The 11,287-nt window shown below is 41.1% G+C and overlaps 1 protein-coding gene across 1 annotated transcript; it reads right to left on the bottom strand.

Annotated features, from left to right (window-relative positions):
• Positions 1-8,498: 8,498 nt before the first annotated feature.
• Positions 8,499-9,191, bottom strand: LOC147388149 (uncharacterized). The gene has a single exon (XM_086420291.1). The coding sequence runs from the start codon at positions 9,189-9,191 to the stop codon at positions 8,499-8,501; it is 693 nt and encodes a 230-aa protein (XP_086276417.1).
• Positions 9,192-11,287: the final 2,096 nt, after the last annotated feature.

Raw genomic sequence — 11,287 nt, 5'->3', positions numbered from 1 at the left:
TCTAGCCTCTAGATTTATAAGGCTTGCCTTCTGTAAGTTTTCCACTAGGTCTTTGACATTAACATTAGTTACTCTTCTTCTTCCCACCTTCTCTCTAGCCTTAGTTATAGCATTGAAATCTCCCATCACTAGCCAAAGAATGTTGATGTTAGTGGCAATACATTCCATCCAGGCTCTTTTCCTTTCCTGTCTCTCGTTGAGCCCATAGATGATGGTCAACAAGAATTTAGGACTTCCAGTGACATTCCCTTGCATGGTTATCAACTGGTCAAGTTTTCCCACAAGTATCATATTGACTCAGTTTTTGTTCCATCCTACCCAAATCCTACCCCTCAAAGCACAATTGTAGTTATCTTCCATGTCCCAATTAGACCACACATTCTTAGCTATCTCATACTTATTAACTTCTCTAACTCTAGTCTCTATAATGCCCCTGATGTCAATGCGGTTCTTATTGACGAATCTTCTGACCTCTTGTTGCTTAAGGTGGTCATTCAACCCCCTAATGTTTCAGGCTGCGCACTTCATTGATAATCATTTATGTTCCCCTCTTCTTCCCCTTCTTGCTTCTCTAGAACCTTTGGATGCCTATCATGCTCCTGCATAGCTCTCAGTGCCAGCTTGATATGTTGGAGAATAGGAAAGTTGTTAGTTTGCATCATGGAAACTTCATCTACTTTTAAGTTGTTGAAGTCCTTGTTTCCCCATTTATGAATTTCAACACTTCTATTGTCTTCTTCATCTTGGAGAGCTTGGAATCTATTTTTATAGGGGGTATGGTTGTTTACTGGGGGTTGTCTCTGTTGGGTATGGTCCCTTATTCCTTCCAAGTAGGGCTTCTCAATTTGGGAGTCCTTGCTTTTGTCCCTTGGTACTGTTGTCTTCTTACTGAATTTACCTACTTCCTTGGTAATTCTTTGACCACTGGTTGGCTCCTCCCATTCCATTCTTTACTGGTATGATTTAGAGTCCCTATTAGTTGGTGGTTGTTTTTTTCTTTCTTCTTCCTATGTGTTTTAGATTTCTTGGACCTCTATGTTGGGTATTATTGGTGGGTTTATAGGTAACCGAGGTCCAATCTGTTCCTTCTCTCTAGTTTTCCTCTTTCTCCCTTGTGTGTTATGTCTTTGACTTTGTTCACAGTCACCATCCGTAGTCTTGTTATTCTGTGGGAGACAATTCCCTTCAGGGTGCCCAAAGTTACAACGGGTTGAACATATTGGGGGCATCCAGTCATACTCAACTAACACCTCCACGTGAGTTCCCTCCTCCACTTCGACGAAGAGCTTGTTTGGGGGGTCCCTTGAAGCATCTATTTCCACATAGACTCTAGTGTAAGACATTCTCCGAAGTTCTTCTGTGGCACTATCCATGAACAGAGGTCTGCCTATTGATCTTGTTATGAAGCCTAGAACTTCTAGATGCCAAAACTAATTGGGGAGATCGTGGAGTTTGATACAGATAGGAATGGTTGTTGTTTCCATCTTTTCTAGTTCGATTTTTGCCTCCATTCCTTAAGAACCATTAATCTTCCTATTATGTGCCATGGGCCTTCTAGTAAAGCTTTCCTTCTATCCTCTTCGTCCCCGAACTTGAAGAAATATAGTTTATTGCCTTTGGAGAAAATTTTGAAGCTCCCTTTAGGTCTCTATAGTCTTTTAACTTCTTCACTACTACATAGCTGAATTGGTGTCCTAGGAATTGGCCCACTAAACTTCCTTCCCATTCTTCCTCCCCCTTCTTGATCATTTCCTTTGGGCAAGCGATGTAATTTTTGTTTCCTTCTGGACCTTGTGGATGGAAAGCCAACTTGCCTTGTTCCCTAGTAGATGCTTTGGTATAGGCTCCTACTAAAGTTGCCCAAGACTGGGTGTTAGTTACTGAGTCAGTAACTCTTGCCCTTGCCTCCTCATCTCTTTTGTATTGCTCTATGTAGGCCCCATGGGTCCCCCAATCCACTGTCTTTGCAATGGCCATTGAGTTGGATCTTCCCTTAGTTGTCTCTGTAGGTGCTCCTATCTCCTGCTTATTGGTCTCCATTGTCCCCTTCCCTTATCTCGTTCCTATTCTCCTTCCCTACTTTATTCATAGGGATGGACTTATTCTACGGTTCTACAACAACATGAGTTGGCTTGATGGAGTTATTACTTCTATCCGAGTCCTCAACGTCAGTTAAGAGTCTTTTTTGTTCTGGCATTTCATTAAATATCCCATGGGACATCCCTGTCATAGCAACAGGCCCTTCTCCTGTAGGGGTGAATGTCACGCCCCGAAATCCCAACACGAATCCCTATGATTCATCGGTTAGAATCTCGAGGTGTGAGGTAATCAATCACACAATCTGACAGAACATTCATAAATAATAATACTTATGAAAAGAAAATATACGCAGCGGAATAAACATTTAACTAACATCTATACGAGAGTCTAGAGTAAACAGAAGAAATCGACAAACACTGATATAAGTCAAGATCTTTAATCTCATAATTCATCAGGTTACAAAAATTTCTAAACTACCATGTTTCTTATCTACAACCAAAAACCGCTAAGATCCTCTACTAGTCCTCAAAGACATGGCGGCGGCAAGACATCAATCTGATCCTCCTCAAGGACCTCCTCAAAAGACTTCTCAAAGAACGGTTCTTCAAAAGTTGAATAATCTGAAAGGGGAAGGATAGGGTGAGTAACAGGGGAATGTTACTCAGCAGGATGAACGTCGTTCTAACAACGAGTCATACATGCACGAGTAATCAGTTGAACAGTTAAATAATGTAAGTTTTTCATAATGTAACATACGATAAATGTCTAAGCATATTCAATAAACAGTTAAATAATTTCAACCTATCATTTCTATCATTTAAAGTAACATATGCATCTTTTAAATGAAAACATCTATCAATCATTACAAAATAAGAAAAAGATACATAATAAAAATACGGCGGTGTAATCGATAAGAGAGCAGAGGAACACACCGATATAACCGCCTCGGCTATGGCAATACGATATTCCAAACTTAACCTCCGATGTGGAATCCCATCGTTATAATCTGATTTTGTGGCCGGTCTAGCATACCACGGTTGAATGACCATTTATCCGGCTCAGACTGGCCGTTGACCAAGAACCCAATACTGAGTTCAACTAACGGTGAGGTCGACCGTTTGTCGACTACAGACTAAAAGTGATCACTAACTAGCCCAGGAGACCCCTCGCGTCGAAGCCTATCAAGAGGCAATGCATGTGAACCCCGCCTAGCTCTACACTATACAGAGACCGCCTTTACACACAACGTTTCCCAGGAAATAAGTAAGAGAAATTCCCGGATTTCATAAGCTGTAATATGCTCTAAGGTATCCCATACTACCGAAGAGCATATGACATCTAGTGTTATCCTAGATTGACTCGCCGCTTCCGGAATACAGCAGCAAGTCACGTCACTTTATGGGTTTTCTACAAACCTTTACTGGTAAACAAAATAATTTATTTTGTATATAATATATCATTTCTTTTAATCGAAAATACAAACAAAATCTGGTAGTACCCTCCAGTGACAGTTATCTGTCATATCCATCCATCAACCATCTCATCCCTCTATCCATCTATCACGTTTTACGTGGCATGGCCACTACGTAAAACTGGAGGCACTATCCCATCAATCAGTCGAGAACATACGTTCTCTTTATCCATCCATCGATTAAATCAATCAATCTATCATCTAATTTCCTACATATCTATTAAAATAATTTTACTTTTAAAGCAATTCAAAATCCATAAAGCATCAACCAATTTCATTCGATGGTTTTGGTTGAGTCGATAGACTCGAAAACAAAGATAAAATCATAAGACATAAAAGCTGAAAATCTATGAAAATTTAACTAAGTGTTGAAAAATAATTTTTCAAAGTCAAAATTGAAAACGAACTATTTATTTATTTATTAAAGAACTTAAAGTAATACTTAATTGTTTTTAATGAAATAAATGTAGAAAATGGGTATACATACTATATGGAAGCAACACAAAACAAATTTGAACAAAACTCAACATTCGGATACTTTTCCGAATTGCTGATTTTTCGTCGAAACTCGACCATACTCGATCCAAATATCATATTAACTATGAAATGCTTATATTACATCAAATGAACTAAAACAATCATAAATAAGCATGTAAACATTATTCAAATCGTTCAAATATGTATAAACTTAATGAAATAATCGATTTATCAACAATCATATGGATTTTCTATGAAATTATCGCATAACTAGAAGGTAGAAGGGAAGGCAACCTACTTCAAGCTATTTTCAACGGTTGAACGAACTTTAAAATCGCCTCCGGCCAATCTCCAAAATTTTCTTCCGGCGAAAATCGGATTTCTTTACGTCCACACGTAACCCTCGGCGAGAGGAACAACTTTCCTTCTTGCGCCTAAGCTCGGATCGTTCTCGTTTGGTGTAGATCTGAGTTTCAAATATTGAAAGAAAATGGTTGAGATTTGTTTAGAGAGGAGAATAAGAAAAATCTGATTTTTCTAATAGAATTTAGATATTTATATCACTTAAGTTGGGACATACTTGTCATTTTGGGAATTATTTTTCCCAAATGCCGAATTGAACAAACTTATACTCTATTTCGGGTGATTTTTCGACACAAATCTAATGATATGATCGGTTTCCTCAAATTACGTCTCTAAGGTGTCATTTACCTATTGTAAAATATCTAACGCGAAACTCGAGGATTTGATAACTTTTAAATCAATGCACAGATCTAAAATTCTTTCCTCGAGATACATTTTAGGATTTTCAGGTCATTACATCCTCCTCCCCTTAATAAGAATTTCGTCCTCGAAATTAAACATACCTCAATCGAACAATAATTTTGGAAATTGAGCACGCATCTCTGTTTCTTTCTCCCAAGTCGCTTCCTCGACATTGTGATGTCTCCAAAGCACCTTAACCAACGGAATAGCTCGTGACCTCAACATTTTCTCTTTACGGTAAAGAATCTGTACTGGCCCCTCTTCATACGATATGTCTTCCTCTAGATTCAAGGACTACCAGTCAATAACGTGGGATGGGTCCGGTTCATACTTTCTCAACATTGATATATGAAATACTTTATGAACCCTTTCTAACTGAGCAGGTAAAGCCAACTTGTATGCAACCGTGCCAACTCTGTCTATGATCTCAAACGGTCCTACATACCTCGGCTTTAGTTTACCCTTTAATCCCAAACCTACTGATTCCTCTTCTAGGAGAAACCTTCAAGAATACAAAATCACCGATCACGAACTCTAATGGTCGTCGACGATGATCTGCATAACTTTTCTGCCTGCTCTGTGCTACCCGCAACCTTTCTCGAACTGTCTTAATCTTCTCAGTAGTCTCCAAGACGATGTCGGGTCCCAACAGAATACTATCTCCGACTTCTGCCCAACAATTTGGCGATCTGCATGGTCTGCCATATAACGCTTCAAACGGTGCCATGCCTATACTAGATTGGTAACTATTGTTATAGGCAAATTCAGCTATTGCCAAGTGATTCTTCCAGTTACCTCCAAAATCTAGTACACAAGCCCTCAACATGTCTTCCAACATCTGAATAACACGTTCTGACTGCCCATTAGTCTGTGGGTGGAATGCTGTACTCATCTTCAACTTCGTACCAAATGCAACTTGAAAACTCTGCCAGAATTGAGATGTAAAACGTGGATCCCTATCAGATACAATAGAAATTGGGACTCCATGTAACTTCACAATCTCTGATACATAAATCCTGCTCAGCTTATCCACAGTGTAAGTCATCTTGATAGGTAGAAAATGAGCAGACTTAGTAAGTCTATCTACAACCACCCATACAGCATCAATCCCATCACTGGTCTTCGGCAACCCACTAACAAAATCCATAGTCACGTGCTCCCATTTCCATTCTGGAATAGGAAGTGGTTGCAATAACCCTGCAGGTCTCCTATGCTCAGCTTTTACTTGCTGACATATCATACAACGACTCACATACTGGGCAATGTGCTTTTTCATTCCTGGCCACCAAAAATTTCTTTTCATGTCCTGATACATCTTGGTACTCCCTGGATGAATAGAAAAATGCGACTTATGGGCTTCATCCATTATGTCCTTCCTCAACAAGGCGTCGTGAGGAACCCAAAGTCTACTCTTGAACCGTATACTACCATCATCATGAATTCTCCAATTCTGTTCACCAAAGTCCTCTGCTTTCTCTTGGTACCCTTCCAATTCCGTATCAATCTTCTGCGCTTCAATAACCCTTTCAACAATCTGGGGTTGTACTCTCATGTGAGCCACATAGGATTTTTGCTCATCTATTTCTGAGGGAATGTTGAATGCGTAAGCGGTTGCAGTTTCTAGCATTTTCCATTCCTCAATCCTTATGTGAGCAAACACCCCATCTTTCTTACGACTCAACGCATCTGCTACTACATTAGCCTTACCAGGATGGTAATACAATGTAAAGTCATAGTCTTTCAGATACTCCATCCATCGCCTCTGCCTCATATTTAATTCCTTCTGCGAGAATAAATACTTGAGACTCTTGTGATCTGAATACACTTCAAAGGTCTCCCCATACAAATAGTGTCTCCAAACCTTGAGTGCGTGCACTATAGCCGCCAACTCTAAATCATGGGTCGGATAGTTCTTCTCGTGGATCTTCAATTGTCTCGATGCGTAAGCAATTACCTGACCAACCTGCATTAATACACACCCAAGTCCCGTATGAGAAGCATCAGCATAAATGATATATTTCTCTCCTGGCTTAGGGACTATCAAAACGGGTGCCGTGGTTAGTCGAGTCTTCAACTCCTGGAATGCTGTTTCGCAACTATCGGTCCATTCAAACTTGACCCCTTTCTGAGTTAACTTCGTTAATGACGAAGCTATCTTCGAGAAGCCTTCTACAAACCTACGGTAGTATCCCGCAAGTCCAAGAAAACTCCTGATCTCAGTAACTGTAGTAGGCCTCTGCCAGTTCATAACCGCTTCAATCTTCGAAGGGTCCACCGATATCCCATTCTTGGAAATCACATGACCCAAGAACTTCACTTCATCTAACCAGAATTCGCACTTAGAGAATTTAGCATACAACTTCTCTTGGCGCAACCTGTGAAGTGTGACATTCAAATGATCCTCATGCTCAAATTCCGTCTTCGAATAGATCAAGATATCGTCAATGAAGACGATAATGAAGACATTCAAGAAATCCCAAAACACTCGCTGCATGAGATCCATAAACACCGCAGGTGCATTAGTCAAACCGAACGGCATTACTAGGTACTCAAAGTGCCATAACCGAGTTCGGAATGCTGTCTTCGAAACATCCTCCTCTTTGATCCTCAACTGGTGGTATCCCGATCTTAGATCAATTTTTGAGAAGTACTTGGCACCTCTTAGTTGATCAAACAGATCATCAATCCTGGGGAGCGGATACTTGTTCTTTATCGTCACTTGGTTCAGTTTTCGATAGTCAATGCATAATCTCATTGACCCATCCTTCTTCTTTACGAACAAAACTAGAGCACCCCAAGGCGAGCTGCTCGGACGAATGAAACCCAAACCTGTCAACTCTTCCAATTGACTTTTTAGCTCCTTCATTTCTGCTGGGGCCATTCGATAAGGTGGAATCGATATGGGTCTAGTTCTTGGAATCAGTTCGATTGAGAAGTCAATCTTCCTGATTGGGGGTAACCCAGGTAACTCTGCAGGAAAGACATCGGAATAGTCGCATACTATTCGGATTGCTTCCACCTTTAGTGACTCTTCATTCATCTCACTAACGGTAGTATTCATGCTATACAAACTATCCCAATCAGTCCCATTCCTAGATGGTTCTATCACTCGGATTACACGATTCCGAATTCCCTTAAACTTGAATTTGAACTCTGGCTGTCCCGGCACACCAAACTTAACTGTCTTGGCATAACAATCTATAACCGCATGGTATGCAGCTAACCAGTCCATGCCTAAGATGATGTTGAAATCTCGAAGTTCTAAGACTATCAAGTTCAGTTCAAATGAACTATCTCCTATCTTGAGAATGCACGAGTTACACACTCGATGTGGCATTGTTTTGTTTCCCAGGGGAGTCATCAACGAAAGTGTCCTATTGGTGTCTGTTGTAGAAAGTTCTAACTTTTCTACCATGCTAGAAGATACAAATGAATGTGTGGAACCTGAATCCATCAATACATGTGCTAAACAGTTATATAACATAATTATACCTTCCACCACATCCTCTAAAACTGTAGCGTCAGCTTGCGTCATAGCATAGACCCTAGCCTGAGTCATCGAATCACGGGTCTGCTGGGGGATTTTGGGGCACTGTCTCCTCAGATGTCCCAACTCTCCACACTCATAACATCTAACCGGCTCTCTACTGGCCTGACCCGTAGGTGCCCTCTGCGACGGTAGTGGAGGTCTAACAGTCTGAACCTGAGGCCTCGAAGTCTGTCCCTGGCCTCTAGTCATCTGACTTTACGAACGAGTAGCCTGACCCCTGCCCTGCACTGGTGCTACTATCCTCTGTGGAAACTGGCCTGTAGATACTGGGGGTCGGAAACTGCTCTGACCCTGTGGTTGGCTGGTCCATTGCTGCCCTGAACTACTGGGCCTGTAAATCATCTGTCTCTTGGCTGGTGGGGGTACCGTCCTCATCCCAACACTCTGCTCGTGAATGACCTCATCTGCCCGCTCTAGCCTTTGGGCTCTTGTGACCACTTCGGAGTAGCTAGTAACCTCGAAGGCTGCTATCCTACTCCTGAAAGTGACTTTCAACCCTCTAACAAACTTCTCTGCTTTCATCTGGTTGGTGGAAATCAGCTCGGGAGCATAACGAGCCAATTGGGTAAAGCGGGACTCATACTGGTCCACGGACATGTTACCCTGTGCCAACCTATCAAACTCCATCCTCTTTCTGTCCCGGGAGCTAGCGGGAACATACTTCTCTAAGAACACTTTCTGAATGATCGTCCAGTTGTTTTGAATCTCTGGTTGGTTGTCTTTCACCGAAGTCCACCAATGTGCTGCACCCCTCTGAAGCATAAAAGAGGCACACAAAACCTTCTGAGTGTCTGAACACTCCATAGTGCACAAGTATTTATCAGACTCCTCCAACCATTCTTCCGCCATTACGGGGTCCGCAGCTCCATCAAAGTTGGGTGGCCTCATACTCCTATACTCTCTCAAGAGAGCACCCGCAAGACCCTGATATGGTGGTCGCACCAACTGCACATGTCTCGGCACCTGTGCTGGTGGAGGTGGGGGTATACCTTGATCAGGTGTGGAGTCAGGAGTGTGCTCCGGAGCAACCTCAGGTATATGTGCACTTGACTGGTTCTGGCCCCCTATCATCCCAGTCAACTGTCTCATCAAGACTGCCTGATCTTCTATCATTTTCATATGCCTTTCTTGTATTCTTTCCTGGTTCTGAGACATCGCAGTTATGGCTTGCATCATCAATTCCATCTCTGTTGGTTGTCTAGCCTCAGATGTCCCTGCATCTGTGGGTTGGGACCTCTTGCCTGGCCTACCTCTGCCTGCCATCTAATCAAATCTGCAATTGAACAATCTTTATAATTTCTCCAAATCCAAAAGACATTTCATCAAACTTTAGGCAGAGTACTAGTTACACATCAAGCATTTATGCATTCAAACATATTCCATTTAATACTACTTAGTCCATTAATTCATCAAATAACTATTGTCTCATACTTCATATCCTTAAGGAATTTCCTATTATTCCTAATCCTATCTCCAATCTAGACTCTAACAGACTTCTAGACACAGAAGAGCTCTCGTCCCATCCGGAACTAATATTGAGCTCTGATACCACGCTGTCACGCCCCGAAATCCCAACACGAATCCCTATGATTCATCGGTTAGAATCTCGAGGTGTGAGGTAATCAATCACACAATCTGACAGAACATTCATAAATAATAATACTTATGAAAAGAAAATATACGCAGCGGAATAAACATTTAACTAACATCTATACGAGAGTCTAGAGTAAACAGAAGAAATCGACAAACACTGATATAAGTCAAGATCTTTAATCTCATAATTCATCAGGTTACAAAAATTTCTAAACTACCATGTTTCTTATCTACAACCAAAAACCGCTAAGATCCTCTACTAGTCCTCAAAGACATGGCGGCGGCAAGACATCAATCTGATCCTCCTCAAGGACCTCCTCAAAAGACTCCTCAAAGAACGGTTCTTCAAAAGTTGAATAATCTGAAAGGGGAAGGATAGGGTGAGTAACAGGGGAATGTTACTCAGCAGGATGAACGTCGTTCTAACAACGAGTCATACATGCACGAGTAATCAGTTGAACAGTTAAATAATGTAAGTTTTTCATAATGTAACATACGATAAATGTCTAAGCATATTCAATAAACAGTTAAATAATTTCAACCTATCATTTCTATCATTTAAAGTAACATATGCATCTTTTAAATGAAAACATCTATCAATCATTACAAAATAAGAAAAAGATACATAATAAAAATACGGCGGTGTAATCGATAAGAGAGTAGAGGAACACGCCGTTATAACCGCCTCGGCTATGGCAATACGATATTCAAAACTTAACCTCCGATGTGGAATCCCATCGTTATAATCTGATTTTGTGGCCGGTCTAGCATACCACGGTTGGATAACCATTTATCCGGCTCAGACTGGCCGTTGACCAAGAACCCAATACTGAGTTCAACTAACGGTGAGGTCGACCGTTTGACGACTACAGACTAAAAGTGATCACTAACTAGTCCAGGAGACCCCTCGCGTCGAAGCCTATCAAGAGGCAATGCATGTGAACCCCGCCTAGCTCTACACTATACAGAGACCGCCTTTACACACGACGTTTCCCAGGAAATAAGTAGGAGAAATTCCCGGATTTCATAACCTGTAATATGCTCTAAGGTATCCCATACTACCGAAGAGCATATGACATCTAGTGTTATCCTAGATTGACTCGCCGCTTCCGGATACATAGCAACGCGTCACTCTTTATGGGTTTTCTACAAACCTTTACTGGTAAACAAAATAATTATTTTGTATATAATATATCATTTCTTTTAATCTAAAATACAAACAAAATCTGGTAGTACCCTCCAGTGACAGTTATCTGTCATATCCATCCATCAACCATCTTCCCTCTATCCATCTATCACGTTTTACGTGGCATGGCCACTACGTAAAACTGGAGGCACTATCCCATCAATCAGTCGAGAACATACGTTCTCTTTATCCATCCATCGATTAA

The sequence above is a fragment of the Akebia trifoliata genome, chromosome 13, assembly GCF_017979445.1.
Source record: "Akebia trifoliata isolate Shusen 1 chromosome 13, ASM1797944v1, whole genome shotgun sequence".
Lineage (NCBI taxonomy): Eukaryota > Viridiplantae > Streptophyta > Magnoliopsida > Ranunculales > Lardizabalaceae > Akebia > Akebia trifoliata.
This window is presented reverse-complemented; position numbering and strand designations above follow the sequence as displayed.

Excerpts from the sequence above, each read along its gene's own strand:
- LOC147388149 (XM_086420291.1), bottom strand. The coding sequence starts at position 9,191 with ATGAGGCCACCCAACTTTGATGGAGCTGCGGACCCCGTAATGGCGGAA.